The 21032-nt window shown below is 38.5% G+C and overlaps 1 protein-coding gene and 1 long non-coding RNA gene across 2 annotated transcripts; both read left to right on the plus strand.

The window, feature by feature from the left end:
- The first annotated feature begins 2122 nt into the window (after window positions 1-2122).
- Window positions 2123-14089, plus strand: ppa1a (inorganic pyrophosphatase 1a). Its single transcript, XM_035398787.1, has 11 exons — window positions 2123-2340; window positions 3252-3316; window positions 8351-8404; window positions 9644-9763; window positions 10047-10133; window positions 10904-11030; window positions 11288-11415; window positions 12448-12533; window positions 12928-12997; window positions 13411-13450; window positions 13636-14089. Exons 1-11 carry the CDS (start codon window positions 2280-2282, stop codon window positions 13665-13667), a joined length of 870 nt encoding a protein of 289 aa, XP_035254678.1. The 5' UTR covers window positions 2123-2279; the 3' UTR covers window positions 13668-14089.
- Window positions 14090-15445: 1356 nt separating this feature from the next.
- LOC118221303 lies at window positions 15446-17268 on the plus strand. Its single transcript, XR_004764085.1, has 2 exons — window positions 15446-15572; window positions 17101-17268. It is a non-coding gene; the product is annotated as an uncharacterized LOC118221303 (long non-coding RNA).
- Window positions 17269-21032: the final 3764 nt, after the last annotated feature.

Genomic DNA, 21032 nt, shown 5'->3' on the forward strand with positions numbered 1-21032 from the left:
ACTCAGCTATTTTCATGTTTCACTTGCCTCAATTTCCTGTGTCTTTAAGATGTTGTTGAAATGCTGAACTACAAAATTACACCAAGGAAGCATTATGTTATGAATCAGCTTAATGAATTAATTACATTTAATCATTTTCTCTCTCAGTTTCTTGTAACAAGCGAGCCATTTCTCAGACTAAATAAGTCATTTTAACTATGATTTATTAGTGTTGGCTTTTTATTCTGGTGAAAAGGCTAAGATGACAATAGATAAATGTTATGAACAATTTCATATACTGCCAGCACTGTTGTTTCCTTATCTAAATTCATATATATATATATATATATATATATGAATTTAGATGCTGAATACTGACTTAAATAACTTAATTTGTCAATGCTGTGACTCTTTTTAACTGACAAATAAGTTGTGTAGCTAGCTAGCTAGCTCAAAAAATTACTGTTTTGAGCACTGACTGCACTTTACTTGAAACTGTATTAACATTCTGGCAGTAGGAATACAGCACCGCTCTTCCCCTACATCATCAATGACCTCACACAATGGATGCAGGAACTGCTCTCTCAGACCTCTTTTCAGCATAATCTTTGAAAATCCATCATTTTGTGATGACTCTGTTCTTTCTTGATGTTGTAATTGCTTCTCAATGTATCATTACTTCTTTCTCTGCTTGCACTGTGGTTGGATGTTGACATCAGCTGAGGGTTGCGTACAATGCAGGAAGTGTTGGTTTGTACTCTGAAGGCCTGTTCATGCATGCAGACACAATGACCGTTGGGGCCACAATGATGCAATTATGGTTTCAGCTGCAGTCACCTGGCTGCAAATGCTTGAGAGCAGTCGATCGTGTACAGCTTAAATTTTCTGACAGTAGCTTGTACAAAAGTGAAATAACATAAATATGGAAATCTACAAGACATGCTTTTAGTCCTGAATATTTGCATTTACCAGAATTAATTATTATGAAAGGTTTTGCGATTGCAGACAGCTAGTCTGTGTACTGTAGGGGGCAGGGTAACAGCTTGTCTTTATTAAGTTTATCTTAGCTTTAAGTCATCAGACTAACGTAATGCATCTGCTGCTCTCCTAAAAAGTTACATGCCCCGATTCTTTCTCCTTTGAAAACTGATCATATGCTTATTGCCAGTAACTGTGAAATGTTTGTTACTATTTTGTTACTATTTTGTTCAGCCATTGTCAATGTCTACTCAAAATATATATTTCTGTCAACCTACAGCGGTATGTTGTTTATTTATATGTTTCCAATAACACTTGTTACATGTGCTGGTCCTTTCAATATTGATAAAAAATATTTTATTATGTGGAAAATAATTATACAACCGTTCTAACCAAGTTACATATAAATTCAATAAACGAATGGACAGTTATATGACTGCTCTTCATTGTTTGTCTAACTAATTTAAGTTATATATCAAACAATGATTTACCAATGCACATATATAGGCCTACGCAAAGGTATAGGCATATGCACTGGTCAATATTAAATAATCCATAAACAACGTGTGATTGTCTGACTCCTATTTTTTACTGTGTCTAAAGTAGAAACGTAAGTACCTTATCAAACGATTCCTTTAGCATTCAAGCGGGGAAACATGGGCAAGACACTTAATCCTGATCTTAATTGGTTTATCACTAACACAGCCAGCTCCATCTGTTTTTGACTGTTACCACGGTACGTCCACAGTTGGAAAAAAAAACCCGAAAGATTCCGCAGTTTGATTCAAGATACGAACAGCTCAAAAAATTCTGCAGACGAAGACTATTCTACACGTTGTTTCCAGGTGAGACTAAAAAAACACAAACCCAGTTTGTAACAAATTTGAACAGCCAATGATATTCTGCCGGAATTTATACTTAATTAATAGGAACCCACTGAACGCACCCGTTTTAAAGTCTACAGACGATCGACTAGCCTATTTAAATGTGAACGTAATTCAATCCTAATTACTGTTTACAGTGCAGTGCTTTTATTTGCCTTAAATCTTGGATTCATATCTGAGACCTGATGTAAGTTACCCATCCCTAAACCAAATAGTGTAATCTCACTTTACGTGGCTACTGACAGTCTGGGGAGGAGCTTGTACTTTAAGATGTTGCTTTGGGATTTAAATCGGTAGGATTGATTTGTCAGGTCACTGGTGTGGGATAGGGAAGTGGAAGGTAGGTAGTCAAACGTTGCTAGGCTGGGGCACAAACAAACGGCGCTAAAAAGAACCACAGCTCCAGCTCCAAGATACCGATTGTAGCGCGGAATCAATATGAGTTTCACAATCGAAGAGAGAGGAAAGCGCAATACACAGGACTACAGAGTGTTCTTCAGTAAGTGCAACGGTTTCACTTTTTCTTCCGTCAAGTCCAGCTTCATTATATCCATGCACTGCACATAAAAATACGGTATACCACCGGTGTATTCTTTTTTTTAGAATTAAGAACAGAAAGATGTTATTTAGCAGTGGGGATTGTCAAATTGGGAAGTCCTGTCAGCCCTAGTCATTCACTGCGTTACCTTCACTTGACAGGGATAGGCCGCCTGCCTTCCATAAAGACAACCTTGACAGCTATGCCAATGATTTGCGTGTCATTTGACGGAAAGCATTCAGCTACTTAAAATTAACTTAAAGTATACAAGGCAGACCTTCGACTTAGCGTGTTAGCTCAACGGAAATAGTAGTCTTAACAACTAACGCTCACACGCTTTGATAAATTAGAGTTCTTAAAAAAATGTTTAGGCTACTTCTTATCAACTAGGTAATTGTAATGGTAGTATTAGGCTACCGCCCAATATGTTTTCAGCGTGTTTATTTACTCTGACTTGAAACTCAAACGCACTCTGATGAATTGTTGGAAGTGGCCTACCTGTACAGGAAGATGGACCGTCCACATCCTGATTTTGTCAGTGTAATTTGGCTTATTGCAGGTAGCAACACTACTTGGTAGTAGGCTATAACATAAATCAAAATGTATATTCCTGAATACCTTCAGTACACTGACCTGAGTAAGGTTGTGAGGACATGCTTTTCCTTATCACATTGCGGTTGATGTAGAATGTAAAACGTTACCCCATTAGCTCTGTGACTTGACTACTTTGTAGCCCATGATGTTCCGTTGATGGAGTGAAAACGGTATTACTGTACAGTGGGATGCTATGGCAGTCTGTTTGCTTTTGTTTGTATACATAACACAACAAAGCAAGTTATGCAACTGTAATTTTATTTATCTTGTCTCTACAGAAAATTCAGAAGGAAGGTATATTTCACCATTCCATGACATACCAATATATGCAGATGAAGCTGAGGTAATGCCTGCCATACTTGTTTTTCAAAATTGAGTCTCCCATCTTTCTCTCCCACAATTTTGATTCAGCCATCACCAGGCTTCCATTTTCATAGAAATTGAAAAGCGTGGCCTTTTTTAAAAAGATTTTTCCACTTTGCCTACAATTATACCATTGCTTGTTGACTCAGGTTGTTCAACTACAGCATATGTGCTGCTGTATGAGTGCTCTGTAGCAAAACATCACTGTAAGTGGTTCTAACACTTACAGACACACCCTCCTACTCCTCTGCAATGTTACAAAGTTATAAAGTTGCACTATATTTGATAATCAACAGGCATTCCAACTATAGCAATGTTATAGTATAGATATACATGTTGATCATTTGTCAGTTATAATAACAATCAACTGGTATATGGTCACAATCTTATTAAGAAAGGGCATTTCCTGTCTTTGAATATGATATGTTAGAGACGCGTACACGGAGAACTTTTACCTAAATCTTTTATTTAAATCCTAGATGTGAAGCTGACAAATGGGTGATATTTTCCTTCACTCGGTGCCACACTTAATGTTGAAAGGTAACCAAGCAATAACTGACCCAATTAGGCAATTAGATTAGGTGATTTTTGCGTCGTGTTTTGTACATATAAGGCGAGACGAAGAGGTTCCTGTCTGTATACTGAAAGAGCACCAAGGCTGCATGGCTTGTTAGTTGTGATGAAATTCCCAGTTGTGGGGAATTCCAGGGAATAGATGGACGTCAGCAGCCGAAGGTAATAATCATATTTAATACAAACTGCAGCAGGGGACAGGCATACGCGGAGGTTATTCCAAGAGTGCGAGGTCCCAGGACCTCCATATATATACTCCTGAAATGTCCTTGGGGTGTGTTACAGCCAATGCCACGCTGCAGCCTCTGACATCATAGTTCATTCCCAGAGGCATGGAGCCGGGGTCGCTCATTATTTAGGCCTGGACGTCCAGGTCTTGGGAGGCCAATCTGACCCCAGACCTGGAATAGGGTTTTCCCCTAGAACAGCAAACACGTGGCCGCGTTGGCTGTGGAGAGCAGGAAGGAGACACTGCCTCGCAAGCATACTGACGTTAGCCATATGATAATGAACCGTGTACGCAGAAAAGCATATATGAAATGGATAATAACGTGTTTTGCACCTGAGCCGCCCCACACGTGAGGAGGAAACTAATTGGGCAGGGAGGGGGGGAAGGGAGAGAAACTAATAATAAATAATAAAAATCTATGAACTCCCACATTCTGCAGTGTTATGGGAAGAGTACCTGGAACCACGGAAAACACTGCATTCCTACAGTGCTTCCTTTTGTCGGGGTCTTGGCCCATGGTTCTGAATTCTGAACATGTTCTGGTTCTGAATATGACAACTGTCTGAATTCTCCATTGCTCTGAGCACCAAATGCTCAAGGCAAACTGTCAATAACGATCACAGTGATTAAACATGTATTTTGCAGCTGTACACATTTAATTATTTTAGAGTGTACTATATTTTATAGTAATTGTAGTAACTACCCTGTAAAATCAACAACTTTTTTTGACTCAACATGTGCAGTCATTTGCAGCAGTCTTGGTAAATGGTGTGTGAGGGATAGGGAATCATTTTAATTAATATTCTCTTGTCGTGCTTGTCGATAGTGCTAGTGGTTCTCCCTATAATCTTTTTTTTTTTTTTTGATGCTGTTAGATTGCTTTGGTAGCAGTAGGTAATGTACTCAGGTGATAAGTAATGAAGGTAGTAGGTAATGATGCACTGAATGGAATTCTTTTAAAACTGTAGAAGTGTATGCGATTTGCATTGTGAAGATGGCAACTCCATTAACCGCCACAATATCACCACACACGGTTCTCTAAAATTACTTTTTGTTGTGAAGATTTGCAATGTGTGCACTCGGTTTCATTAATTCTGATGTTAGTAATGTGAGCATCTGCCACACTTTTCCTGACGTATGTTTTTAACCTGATTGCCTGTGTAAGCATAAGGGAGCACTGAATCAGTATTTTTTGGAGTCACCCAAATATCACCACGCTGATTGAATATCTGATTGAATATTGAAGACCTGCTCGCCTAATGCCGTAAAAATGAATTTCTTTGATTGCAATCACAATCAGTTCAGTGTGACATGAAATCACTGTGGCACTGTGGTATTCTCATGTTCGTATGCGTCTCGGAAATGCTAATGCCTCTGATTTGCCCATTGATTGTCTCACATACTTCATTAAGGCCTTGTACATCTGAGGTAATAGACAGTTATCTAAATGTGAAACGAATAACTGAAACATCACCTTTAAAATAAATGATCAAAAGTGGTTGCCTAGAGTATGTTACTGCCGCAGATTCAATATAGAGAAAAAAAGACAGTGAAAAGTAAAAAGGGGAACAGATGATGTAATGTTTGGAGAAACATCTACAAGTTTAGTTGCCTAAGGATTTTCATGAATTTCAGTGCAATAAAGTTGTATCGTATCGTATCGTATCTTATGTACAGACATTGTACTAGGTAAGGAGAAATGGGAAAATTCTTTTTTTTTTTTTTTGCACAGTTATAGATTCATCCTTAGTCGAACCATACAGTGATTTCTAGAATACGTGCAAGAGAGGTTAAAAAACCCAAGAGGGCTTATGCAAGGACCTCCCCTATAGAGAACATCACTAAACTCAATAATCAAAAAAGAATGAGCACTAAATAAAACTAATGGGAGACATTTTATTATGGGCGACATAGCTCAGGAGGTAAGACCGATTGTCTGGCAGTCGGAGGGTTGCCGGTTCAAACCCCGCCCTGGGCATGTCGAAGTGTCCTTGAGCAAGACACCTAACCCCTAACTGCTCTGGCGAATGAGAGGCATCAATTGTAAAGCGCTTTGGATAAAAGCGCTATATAAAATACAGTCCATTATTAAACTCTATAATGATTATATAGTACAGAGGGATGATGGAGAAAGTCCACATTATGTTCTATAAAGAGATTCCAAACCCAAAATATGTTACATTTCAGCTTTAAGCAGACGCTCTTATCCAGAGCAACTTGCACAGATATAATTTTGCATACAATACGTTTACACAGACAGATTTTTATTTAAGTGGTTCAGCATAAGTACCTTCCTCAAGGGTACAATGGCTGCACTCCAGCTGGGAATATAAACAACAACCTTTGAGTTACAACAAGCCGAGTTCCCTAGTCGTTATGCTACACTGCTACCCATGCTGTAGGGACTGAGCTCTAGGCAGGGTGTGAAAGCAAACATGAAGGCTAAGAAGCACGATTATGCCCCTGTCTTGGCTAAATGTGACACAGTCTCAGAGATCATTGGCTATCACTGATGTTCGCTGCAGCATTTTGCCATGTAGGAAGTAGCTGGCTGTGAATGCCCTACGCTCTACGGAAGCACGAAAGAACTGACTCACCCGACTGCCGCTAATCAAATATGTTGGAGTGGGCGTTGTTGATTCTAAAAATTCCAAGTTCATCAATGATTCAATGGTTGTAACAGGATTATTCACGAAGAAACCCAAAGAATTAACTAATCATGATGACATAATAGGAAAAAACATGTTCAGTAGTTCCATGCCTTAATGCAAGAAGCTCATTGGCTATAAATTACATACCCTCTCCTATACAGCTATGTGCTACTTACCATCGCCACATTCTTGTAGCATTCATTCTCATTTGTATTACATATTCATGTTGAGCTACATTGATTGGCTAATGGCTAATTTTGGCATTACAAACACATGTGAAAAGGTCACATTGCTCTTACCATTACAGTGGATTAATGAATTCATGTTATACTTCCATGGTAAGATCTTGAGTATACACACTGCTGGAAAAAAGAGTTGTGCGTGTCAAAAACTGTGTATGATAATTAATTTTATATACGTTTCATATGACGTATGATGTGGCATGAACATTCCTTGTTGACAATGCATGTATTTTAGTTCTATAAATAAACATCCTCTTTGTTGATTGGAAACAATATATTGAAATTGGACCATTGACCTACACACTCTATGGCTAATATGAAAGATGAATTTCCAATTCCTGGTTCTGTGTTCTTTGAGGAGTGAAGTAAATGTGTATGATTCTTCTTGACTTTGATAGCTCCTGCAGCAGTACCAAATATGAAGTGTTTCCTTTGTATACTTTCAGGTTTTTAGAAAATAAAGTTATGCTCTGAGATGGAGTATGTGCTTTATATTGTTTATTTAGCAAAGCATTCTGTAGTGTTAGATGGTAGACTTGATAAAACTCTAATTGGTCTTTTGATACATTAGGTTTCAAAAGACAGTCATTTCATATTTTCTCTTTCATAATACAGTACTATTGTAATCTGGTGCTGTGCCAATAGCCAGTGTTTCTGTTAGCATGCTGGCTAATAGTTTATTTGAATCTTGGCCATACTGTTTTTAGTGGATTGGATTTGGGTTCTTTGCTCATGCCACAAATTTAAATTATGTGAGCACTGCTTGAAATGCTCGACCAAGCTTAAAAAAGGACCCTGGATTGTTATATTTTAGAACGTATCGCAAAACAATCTAATTATAGGCTACTCACACACACACACTGCTCTTTGGGTGAGTCCTGCCTGTTTAATAAGAAAAAAAATATGGTAATTAAAGCAGAACAACATCCCCTGGAAATTTAAAACCCTAAAACTCATTAACTCAAGTTGTAGCCACAGGGATGTGGAAAAACTCAAATTTGAACTATTTGTTAGGCTAAACTTTTGAGGTAGAAACAGTCAGACTCAGCTCAGATTAAATTAATGCCATGCAGCTGCAGGCTACCGGCAAATCTGAAGAGTCTTGCAGGAAAACAGATGCCCTTTATAATTCCATTTAGTTTTTGAAAATGTGTTTCCATTTGGGAAAAAGTTTTTTTTTTTTTCAAAAACTTAAATGTAACTGAGATGTGAACTATTCATAATAGTTTATCCACATGGCAATAATGTATATTTGTTCATACTTTAATTATTTAGATTTTGAATTTTAGATAACTTGTTTACATTTTTTCCCCATTCAGAATGTCTTCCATGCTGTGATTGAAGTTCCCAGATGGACAAATGCCAAGATGGAGGTGAGATGTATTTAAATATTAGCAGCGCAAAGGACTTGTGGACTTGCACACACTCATATACATATAAGTGCTGCAATTCTCATAATGTTTGGTTGTGGGTGTCTTACGCACTAGACGGGCTTCTTAATTAGCTTTCTGTGTCTAATTAAAGCTGCAGTAGGTTACTTTTTTAAAGATATCAGGGAACAGTCATGCTTAATTGGTAGCAATCATAGAGCTGCTGTTGGAGAACTCCAGTACCATACACTGTGTTTATACTCTCAAATTCCGTATTTAAAAATCCAGGGGTTCGGCCGAAGTTCTTGTTTTCAAAACCAAGTGGTTTGAAATGTGATCCGCCCTGTCTCTGACATTTGGCTGTGAACCAGCCTACAATGAGATTGACCTTGGCGCGTTCACATGAGGATACACGGAGCTAGATGCGCTGAGAAAGAAAGCTGGATGTGCTGTGAAAGAATGAAAGAGTTTCAGCAATTGATCTAGTAGGTTATGGCTTGTTCCTACATCACTGGTGCTATCTAATCCCAGAAAGAAGAAGAGAAAACTGGATAGAGCTCGCTGTAAAACTGGAATAAACATCAGAGCATTGGCTGTCCAAGCACATGCTCTGCCATATAACTGCTTGACTCAGCACCCTATTATACAATTAGAATGGCGTGACATTAAGTTACTTTGAAAAAGGTGTGTCTCTCTTTCCCTGTGGGCTGGACCAGCGGGTGTTAAAATTTTCAAAATGTTTTCACAACGTGGCAGCCATTCCGAAAGTTGCAGCTTCAACCCGACTCCGTAAATGTTAGGCACGACTGAACATTACCATGGCGATAAGTGCCAGTGTATATTTGGTAGTTCAGAGGAAATTAATTCTTCCATAAAGGAAACTGCCTGAAGATGTTCCTGTATTATCAATTTTGCCTGCAGTAGGAAACTATCATCTGCATGATGTGGGAGAGTCTACCCTTTTCAAGTGAAGTGGGTTTTCACATCAAATGGTGGATGGCATTTTGAGGTTTCTTGCTCTTTATTTCATACTGCTGCCTCATGAACTGAAATGGAAAGGTTGTGTTCTCATCTTGGAAATCCAATTAAACTCAGCCTGTCATTTCTGAGAAGTATAGAAAAATACACAGGTGCATGCTCTTCTGCCTGCAAATGCAATACCGTCCATTTTCCAATGCACTACAAATTCTCCATTACTTATTTCCACAAGATGGGTCGGATAAATGTTGTTCTCTCTTTCAGATTGCTACCAAGGACCCGCTAAACCCTTTGAAACAGGATGTAAAAAAGGGCCGTTTGCGCTACGTGGCTAATGTGTTTCCACACAAAGGTTACATCTGGAACTACGGAGCGATTCCTCAGGCAGGTCATTTCCGGGCCAGATTTGGCACCTGTTTAATGGAATTTGATGTTCATGGTCCACGGTCGCAGCTCTAAAGGTTAATCGAATACTTAAGGCTCAAAAATTAACTCACAGCCTGGGTTCTTGTGATTATTTTCATAATAATTAGCGATTTTGTCCTCATGAACGCAAATCTAATTAATTTGGCTGTTTCTAATCCTCGCATTGATCCTTTTCAGTGTTCATTTAACCGAGACTGCTTCTGCTCCATTTTGTTTTGACTGGCCTATTTCTCCCTGGCAGACATGGGAAGATCCGTGCCACAAAGATGGGGACACTGGTTGTTGTGGGGACAATGACCCCATAGATATCTGTGATATTGGTAACAAGGTAGTGCCCTATTATTGATTTTTATCAAATATATAGTATAATGCCTTTGTGCTCTATAATGTATGCTTGTTTGGAACTAAGCTCTTCATCATGAAAATACTGAAATTCTACTGAGCATTAAAGGAAATGATCATTAATGATTATTCATTTATGGTTAATAAAATGTATGTACAGTAAATCCTGTGTCTCCTCTTCAGTAACCTGCTATCTTTTCAGTGACCCGCTTTCCTAATGTTTATAGGTTGAGTTTTATCAATGGCGATCGTAAGTTTTTTCAGTTAAACGCTCAGCTTTTCATCAGCTTTTCATCAGTATTCCTTGCATATCAAGGGTTAAACAAGAGTAAAACAATCCAAAATAGTGGGCTGAAGTCTTGGTGTATAGGGCATCCTTGGCTTTTAAGAAAGCCGTTATTGCGTGGCAAGCTCAAGGATATTCCAACATTTAGTTTAGAAATTTAAGGCTTTGAACACCCCTAATGGTGAGTGCCGGTGCATCATTGTTATCACCCCAGGGATGTCCAGAGGTAAAGTGGAGTAAACAAAAAATAAAAATAAAAATAAAAAACTGGTGGAGTTGGGTAAAATAACGGAGGGGGTGGGAACTGACAACAAGCAACTGGAATAAAATGATCAAGGTGTGTATTTAATTACTTTATTAATTAATATTAATAAAGTTAAATGTGTGGCTCAGTTTATATTCAAGGATATATCTAGAGCAAGTGAAGTGCAATTCAAATGATTTTTGTATTTTTTTTTTTTTCACTTAAGGTGTGCTCACGTGGAGAAGTTATTCAAGTGAAGGTTTTGGGCACTCTGGCACTGATCGATGAGGGCGAGACTGATTGGAAAGTCATCGTAATCAACGTGGAAGACCCTGAAGCCAAGGCCTTTGACAGTATGGGCAAATCTTTGACGTTAATAACAGGCTAAGGTGAATGTGGAGCTGCTCAGTGGCCAACAATAGAGGATTGTGGTTGTACTGGGCAGCTCCCAGGTGTAAATGTGTATGAGTGTGAAGCAGGGCGTTCCTGCAAAAGAGCATTCGTGCTCAGTGAACCGACCCTGGGTAAATAAAGGTAAAAAAAAAAAAAGTAAATGAAAGTTTGTGCCCAAAGTTATGTGTACCTGCGCACGTGCGCTTGATTCCCACAGATATCGACGATGTGAGACGCCTGAAGCCGGGCTACCTGGAAGCCACGGTGGATTGGTTTAAACGGTACAAAGTTCCTGATGGGAAACCTGAAAACCAGTTTGCGTTCAACGGAGAGTTCAAAGATAAGGTAATGAACTTACCACGAAGTGCTGTTGTTAAGGCAACTGGCAAAAAAGATTCATTTAAAACGGGCCTTGAAATCAGAAGATGCTCGTTCTCGCACATCCCCTGTCAGTGAGGTTCCAGCAAATCACAACCACTCTACTATACGTGTCATTTGTAGTGTTGTAAAATAATCCTAATTTGAATAATCCTAATGAATTACAAACCTCATAAAATGTATGTGTTGTACATAAGAAAGGAAAAGCATTTTTAGAAATGTTTTGACTAGCATCTTTCAGTATGTTGTATGTAACAAACTTGTTGTGTAAGCTTGTTGTGCATCTCTGCTACTGCCTGTTTACTTTTTGTAAGTCTTATGCTACAGTCAGCCATTAGGGACTGTCATTTCTTGATATGAATCTATGTATGCCCCTGCATACAAATTTTTACCAGGGAATATGTATGGAAGCAAAGCAGCATCCATTGCTTTTCCCCAAGGCCATTTTTTAAACATTACTCCCATTGTCAACCATTTGTTTTGTTCTTGTTTAAATTAAATTTGTTGTTTCATCACTTTCAAGGCTTGAAAGTGTTAGACCTCTGTTTTGCATTTGCTGTGTGTGGCCGGACTTAAATGAGTTGTTCCAGATTTTAAGAATGACTGACTGTATCATTTATTTTTGGTTGGCATCATATTGTACAAGTTTTTCATTCTGTGTATATTAAGTCCTATTTATAGTAAAAACAAATATAAATGTCTGGCAAGTTGAAATTGTTACTGAGATTTATTTTGTAATTTTTTTAATTAATGTTGTTACTGTGATGGACCTGTTTCCTGGGATATCAGTATTTTCTGTTTATTAATATTAATAATAATAATAATAATAATAATAATAATAATAATAATAATAATAATAATAATAATGGCATTTGTTCCTAACCAAGCAATGGTACAGTCATAGGGCATATGCGTTTGTTAACATTTATTCTCTTTGCGTTGTGTTGACGAAAAGTCAACATACTTGCACAATACAGTTTGGGCTTTGTTTCTCTGCAGGACTTTGCCATTGACGTAATCAAGAGCACCCATGGCTTTTGGAAAGCACTTATCTCTCAAGAGACTGATGCCGCGGACCTGAACCGGTGAGTCATGCAATCTGTATGTAATGCTCTCTTTCCTGCGAGGGCTTCAGTGCCTTTCATGTGTAACATGCCCTGTGAGGTTTGGCATTTCCTCAAACTTTTATCATCTGCAATTGATTGTGCATAATGCATCTAAGGATCTAAGGCTTCGCAGAATCTGACCTGGCGCTGTGGTTGCGTTTCAAGTCGGAAATGTTTATTGATTTCGGACATAATTTCAGATGCTAAAAAAAGATGACTTCTGTAGACCTCCGCAGGTCTGACTTTCTGCCGGTAACGTTGGACTTGGACTAGTCGAATGATTAATTTCCAATATTGATTGTGTCAAAATGGGCCAATGTGCCTTGATTGAATATGTGAAGATATTTATGCACTCTTCATTTTATTAATGCAGTATGAACACCTGCCTCTCTGATAGCCCATTCTGCTGCTCAGATGATGATGCTAAAGCTGCTGTTGATGCAGTAAGTAATTTCTTCATGTCCACTGTAGGTATAATCATTCATCTTGATGTGATGTGACAGACCTTACCTTTGAAATCTCGGAATAATGTGGTCATGTGATCACAGCCTGTATTTACTAATTATCTGATGCTTAAGTCAAAATGTCAACAATAACTATTTCAACAGTTGTTCATATTCCCATACAGGCTTATTCAGGAATGGTATCACTGTAATTATGGCGAATAACGTATCGCTTAATATTAATCGATGACAAGGTGTTTTTAGCATAAATGCCATTGGTGTAGCAGAGATTTATATATGCTTGGTTTGTCTAACAAGGATTTAATTTGTTTTCAGAATGAACACTATGTTCAGTATATGCTCTTAAAGAAGTTTGGTTGACAAACTTTTCACTTTCTGTTTTATTTTTATAGACACCCTCTTTTGATGACGAAGATCCCATCCCAGCAACAGGTGTGTAGAAACATAGAAAGTAAATAGCATTCTGTTGAATGAATAAAAATTTAAAGTTTCATAATTTAATGGAAAAATTTTAGTTTCTCTTTGATGAAAGGACATGGTAATTTACCATTACCTGTGGTAGTGTTTCAGCTACAGATGTTCCAAAAATATGTTTAAATTTCTGTTTCTATTTTCAGTTGACAAATGGTACTACTATGAGAAAAAGTAACCATACATGAAGACCTGAGGTGTGGACTCAAACTCCATCTCTCTTTAGGAAGTGTACTTGAAACGGTCATATTTTTGTGCATGGTACATGATCTCACTTAAGTTAGGATATGGATAATAAATGATAGACATCATAATTGCAGCTCATGAAAAATGCCTCACTTTATTTAAGCTTTATTTGTGCATATCTCTACACAGTGTCATATGTGACATTTACCACAAGAAACTTTTGTCTCCTGTGATTTATCACCTGTTTTTTGTCCGAGTACACCTCTGTAGGATTTTCCAGTGTCAGGTTGTTTCAAATTGGCAAATGAAAATTAATCTGATTTTTATTTGCATAACAGTTATTATGTTATTGTATATGCAATTCACTGCCGAGTGGACCATCTTAAACTGTCAAATAAATCAAGAACTGTATTGGCTAACCTCTTTCTCCATTTCTAATTACACAGATTTTTTAAAAATCATACAATGTCTGAATAACCTTTCTCTACAACTGTGCTGTTTCATGCATACACTGCCATACAAGGACTGTGTGAATGGGAACACATTCAGATTGTGTGTGACCATTGAATCCTAATTTTTTCCTACAGGTTACATATTTGAATAACAACCCAAGGGAACAAGTAACAAAATCCTAAGTTTATTCATTATGACAGTAACTTTGTGGAATCGACGAATGAAGATCAAAACATACTCTGAATCAGATTTAAGATCAAATAAACTTATTAAATAAATTATAAACAAGGTTGTGGAATTATACACTGATAGAATATAGGTTCAATATACATGCTTAACTGTAAAAAAAGATGTTGCTGAGGGAATTACAGACCAGTAAACCAGTCCTAGTCAGAGATTACCTAACTTCCATCTTCAGCACAACAGGAACAAAGACAGGAAGTAGGAAGTGGAGCAACACTCAACAAAGATACAGCCACAATTTTCAGAGTGCAGTTTCAGCATTTAGAAGGTTATTTTACCGAAACTAAGAACATGTCTAACATGTTTAACATGGTTAGACAACTAGCCCTGAAAGTTTCAGATCCAAAAAAATCCTGCTGGCGTGATCACCTCGATCCAGCTTTTCTGAAATTGACAGCCAATGCCATAGCAGAGCCATTGACGTATATATGTAATCTGACCCTTGAAACTGATGTTATCCCTAAGATTAGTTCATCTGATTGTTGTTCCCCTTTCATACGGGGGAGACCCCACCCTTTGTAATAACTACAGGACTATTTCTAAATTAAAGCCTAAAACCTATTTCTGGATCTATTTGCACATTTTGCTGTGAGGATTGTCTCAAGAATCCGAAAATGAAAGCTAACAATTCCACACGCGCCAGGGGATGCATAAATGCACATCGAATCATTTTCCGGGAGAGATTTGTTTGCAAGTGCAAGAACATATTTGTGAACCAATTATTTTCATTTGTGAACCAGCTACAACAGCTAGTAGTGGAACAGCTGCATTTATTTTTAGATCAGTCACATTTATTTGTGGATCAGTTGCATTTATTTGTGGATCAGTTGCATTTATTTCTGAACCAATCATTTTAATAAGTTCTGAAAAATAATTGTGGATCTTGTTCATTCTATTTATTTATTTAAATCTGGCACAATAAATCCCCCATGTATACATGGCCAGTGTAAGTGACTTGCATTGGACGCTGCTGTCTTCCAGAAGATAGTGAAGCAAGGCAGGAAGTGGTGTGACGTGTGAATTTGGGTTGGTTGAAACAGCTGGTGAGTACCTGCATTCTGGACCAGTGTCAGTGGCCTGATGGCAAGGCTTTGGCTATACTCTAGATGAAACATTACTTTGATCAGTAGCTGAGGGGGTCTTGTGGGTTACGAAACCTTAAAAACAGACTACAGAAGTATACTGGAACATCCGTGACAGGGTGAGGCATTTTTCTGTTCTGTTTCTGCAGTTGTAACTAGTCAAGTATCATAGCTTCCTTTCTAATACACTGCCGATTCTAAATGTTTCGGGGAAATGCCAAGACATTTGTGTTCCAGTGCGTTCAATTACAAACTAACTGTCACTTATTTATGTAATTTAAAATGTCAGCTGGTGTCAGAGTTTTCTGCCTGGTGTGTTAATGTAGGAAAGTGTCCTGGAAAGGAAATTTTGAAAGCTGGAGCTGTCATTTGCAGGTGTGGAGCTTAGTGTAGCCTCTTTCAGGTGCAAATGACACGAAGTCAGCAGTAACTATGTTATTTTGAATATAGTGTGACATAAAAGTGAAAACAACACTTGGCTTAGCCTGTAAATATGTGAGGCTCATGTTTCTAAATCCTAGTCCTGGGAATTCTACATCAACAAGGGTCTCATTTTAAAAACGGCTTCAGTGAGCTATCAGATAAAAAGAATTTAAAGAGGAAATAGATGACACTACTGTTCCATTCCCAAATAATTATTGCATTTGTGTGCAAATAACATCAATTAAATGGGACATTCTCTTTCATGCTTTGGTCCTTTATCTGCAGTACCAGAACACTAGATACTATATGCATGCAATAACGGTTTATTTTATTCAATTTGCTCTTTTTTGAGGAAAATATATTTTTGAATGAAGCAAGCAAGCGAATTAAAAAAAAATCAGAGTTTATAGTTTGTTCATATAACAGCAGTAGATGGCAAAGCAAAGCAGATTGCACTCCCCAGGAGTCTAATTCATCAGTCAGTCATAGAAACCACACCATATATATGCAGATGAAGAAAATGTGAATTTGATAACCCTCATGTCAGGTGTGATGTATGACAGCAAAGCACAATCTTTTTGTTGATAAGGCGTATTGCTGTGAACATCACAAGTGCAGTCGCTTGGCTGCAGTGTGCCAACTTGGATTTATGCATAAAACAAGTGGTGACAACATCAGACACCGCAAGGAATACACCCCCCCCCCCCCCCCCCCGCAAAGTTCGGTCACAATTATTTTACAATATGTAAAGGTATAGATGTAAAATTAAAGTGATTATATGAAAACCTACACTAAGGGTAACCCAGGATGTGCAGGACTGGATGAATGAGTTACCAACTGGATATACTACAATGTTATGTTATCCATAGCTGGAAGAAACAAATTAACACCATGGCCATTTTTACTTAAAGAGCACAATCTCCTTGCAACAATTTGGTTAAATGGCTGTCTTAACTGCAATAATCAATTATTTTCTTAATCTATTCATTTTTTTCTCTAAAACACGAATAGCTTTCAGAGGACAATGTTGCTTTCTCTTAAATAAGGCTCTTTATAAAAGTAATTGCCTCTGATTGCCAAGTTCCCCATCCCATTCGAAAAGTGGGGGGGTTGGACTGATATTTAAAACCACTGAACAAAGACATCTAACTGTGCTGAAGATACAAAAAAAACTAATTAAAAAAACTTCATGACCCAAAGGCTCAATATCTGTTTCTGTTCCAGGTGCAGCACTTTCACTCCAGTCTCTGAACTATTCAAAGGGTCTTTTACTGCTCTCTTGTGGATGTGTAGCTCATATAACATTATTTATTTATTTAGCAGATACTGAATGAATATGGCAGTAAACTGGTAGACCCTAACAAGGATAAATAAAAGGGAGATTACTTGTAACCACCGAATGATCTGTAAAATTCATTACATAACAGAAAATTTAATTTGCTTCATCTGCATCTTATGACAGTACTAAGTCAGATTTTATTATATGACTACAGTATTGTGCAGTTGTATAGGACATGTTTTATCATTGTCCATTATATGGGCTGTGTTTTTGATATTTATGCATGTCTTTGTTTAATTTATTTTTTACATATACTGTAACATATGAATGCAGTTTGTCATGGAAAGAAAGAAAGAGTAAACACACAGGCATTGTTAACCACAGGCCCTGACTGCCAGTGCCTAATGCTTATATTAATCAATTACTGCCTTTCTGTGTGATCTGTTTTATCAGATAACTGAATATGAATTATCATTTTGTGATCAGTCTTTGATCTTTTCTCACTTGTACATGTATGTGCTGAATGTAAAAACGATTATTATTCTGTTTAAGAAATAGTGTGAAAGGACATTTTAACAGAACCCCACTTCAACTTATCATCATCATCACTATCATCAATGGGCCAGACTTTTCAATCTCATATAAGTATTGAGTTGGCTAGTGCTTTACATACACTCACCGGACACTTTATTAGGTACACCTTGCTAGTGCCAGGTTGCCTTCTGCTGCTATAGCCCATCTGCTTCAAGGTTCGACATGTTGTGTGTTCAGAGATGCTCTTCTGCATACCTCGGTTGTAACGAGTGGTTATTTGAGTTACTGTTGCCTTTCTATCAGCTCGAACCAGTCTGGCCATTCTCCTATGACCTCTGCCATCAACAAAGCATTTCGCCAAGATAACTTCCGCTCACTGGATATTTTCTCTTTTTCGGACCATTCTCTGTAAACCCTAGAGATGGTTGTGCGTGAAAATCCCAGTAGATCCGCAGTTTCTGAAATACTCAAACCAGCCCGTCTGGCACCAACAAACATGCCACGTTCAAAATCACTTAAATCACCTTTCTTCCCCATTCTGATGCTTGGTTTGAAATTCAGCAGATCGTCTTGACCATGTCTACATGCCTAAATGCATTGAGTTGCTGCCACGTGATTGGCTGATTAGATATTTGCGTTGAACAGGTGCACGAGCAGTTGAACAGGTATACCTAATTAAGTGTAAATTGCAATGCTCTGCAATGGTAATTATTTGCTCCATTGTCGCAGCTGCACAATACACAATACATTAAACCACTGGGTGTCTGCCAATGCAGCTGAGGATACTATAGTTAGGATACAGAAATTGTTTTTATATGACCTGCATCACCTTATCACTCTAGAACACCATGTCTCTCTCTTAGGATGCGTGCTACTAGGATCGCGTTTAACGACACGCGGTTTCTCCCGAGGTTAGCAAATGGCACTTGAAGCGCATTCATTATTAAAGCTGCGTGGTGGCGTCCTTTTGCTCTTGTCATACAAGAGGGACGTATCTCTGCGAGTCCTGCTTCGGAATTTGTAATGGGGTAAGTCAAGTGTGAATGATTCCCATTACGCATACACTGCGTTGGCTTATAGCATTAGCTGGATGGTGGCGAAATGGAAAGTGGGAAATGGAAGCCGTTTATAATCTTCCTGGGGACAAGTGAGTATTTAGAATTTTCTGTTTTTCCAAGTAAAGCAAAAAAATAAAAATCTCTGTGTGATTTTTGTCATTGCTTTTAGAATGTCAACGTAAATTTATTATAGCATTTCAATGGAAACACAGCTTTTAATTAGACTAACAGTACAAAGCATGTTTTTTTTTCATTTACCCAAGAAGTTTTACCCAAAAATGCTTTAAAATATTTGTGAGTGCAATACCGCATCAGAACAAAGGGGGTCAGCTCTGGGCCATGTATACAGAAGAGAGAAGATTCTTTTATTTAAGACCATAATTTAATGTCAAATTAATATAGCAGTGCAAATGTATGTATCCGTGCCCTTAGTTTAGACATGAACTTGATTACCAAGTAATGTTTCATAGGTGTTTAATGTGTTATATAAGGTGTCTTTAGCAGTAATCTGAACATTTGAAAATGACTGCAGATGACGTTTAGACCTGCAGGGGGCTGTCTTGGCACTTGACCGATAAATGTATGTTTTTTGTATGAATTTTACATGGTCTTTGCATCAAGGGTTTCAGTCTGAACCAGAATCAGGTGCTACGGATTTACTAAATACACCTTGAGTCTCTCACTCTGCTTTAGACAGTCAATTTCCTGTGTAAGTGAAGCAATAGTCCCTGAATATGTTGTCCCAGGGAATATCATAATCCATCACTATCCCTGACCAAATAATGACAAACATGAGTCCTCATCATAGTTTTAAGTCAGTCCTATGATGAGGCTGCTTGGTGCCGCTCTTTAGCTTTGTTTACCTGTGGGCATTGCAGCATCTTTCAATCTGCAAGATCAATCGCTTTCGTTTGATGCATCTTTGACTCCTTTTGGAATGTTCTGTTCTGTTCTGACAAATCCTAATGTGTGGCAAATTTAGCTTAATCACTTTGAAAATTGGCGCTGTCCTATAGAACATCACTGGAAGGATTTCTGCTGCATAACTGCTGTGATGCTGTGAGAGTCTAATTTTGTAGTGCTGGTGTGAATTCTCTACTGCCACACTGTGACAGGATGGTACAGTACTTGCCAGGTCTCCTCTCTCAGTACTGCCAGGCCCAGGGCTGAGGGTAGAAATGCCCAGCCCTTTTGGAGGATATCCACATTCTCCCGTGTAACGTCCCCGCTGTTACCCCGACGAAATTTGGTTGGGCCTCGTTCTGCATGTCACGCATTGTTTTTTGTGTGAATCCTCCGGGGCCGCTGGCATGCAGTCAGATTTGCAGTCACTTGGCTCCACTCTGGATTTAAAAGCTGCTTTGGAGTTTTCATTATGCTAATACATTATTTATCGTTCGTTAGCATCGCTCGCAGAGCCAGGGCAACTTCATAACTCACGCCCAGCGCATTACACAATTATGCCTCTCATGGCTATTTACTGAAGTCGCAGTCCTCTGCATCGCCGTCCTCATTTTCAATTTGCCTTGTTACGGAGCTCTGTTGGGAAAGACATTTCTATATGGTAAGAGGCGCTGCAAACAGGAAGGTCGGGAACCATTAATGTACAGCCTCCCCAAAATGCAGTTTTTTTAAGTCAGAATAAGTAAGCACCTTGTTTCACCATTAAGCCTACAGTGTACACACACACACGAGGGAAAGCATCAACGTGATTCATGTTAAGAGCATTTCCATGATAAACATGGCTCACGGTCTTGGTAAACACAAGCTGTGTGAACATCCTTTTTTTTTTCCCTGTGGCAATGAATTCATTGCTGTGGCAGTCAGTGTGAAGAAGCTTGGAGCCCTTTGGTAAACAGTGTCAGGTCTGGAGTCCATTTGTCCTTCCTGTAGCACTGTGGTTTCGGCGATTGCCATCCAAGAACCCGGCATGAATACACCTCCACAGAATACAATTTGCAGGGCATTGGGAGTCAGTCACATCATCAAGGCTGTGTTAAATTGTTAATAACATACTTGGCCTGATTTGCAGAAACTTTACTGGCCTCTCTGACTGATTAATGCAGTTCAGTGTCCTGGTGTATTGTTCAGTATCTGATTGTACCTTGTGGCTCCTCAGTCTCACCGCGGTGACAGCCCTGTCTCCGAGAGCTTTGTTTCTGTCTCCTCTGTCATGACTCAGCCACACCCTGTGTTGTCTGAGGCAGAGAACACGACGAACAGAGCGTCTCTATAGGCTGTGTTCAGCTGACGCCCACCTCTCCTTTAACATTTGTCAGCAGTGG

Source organism: Anguilla anguilla, chromosome 2 (assembly GCF_013347855.1).
Source record: "Anguilla anguilla isolate fAngAng1 chromosome 2, fAngAng1.pri, whole genome shotgun sequence".
Lineage (NCBI taxonomy): Eukaryota > Metazoa > Chordata > Actinopteri > Anguilliformes > Anguillidae > Anguilla > Anguilla anguilla.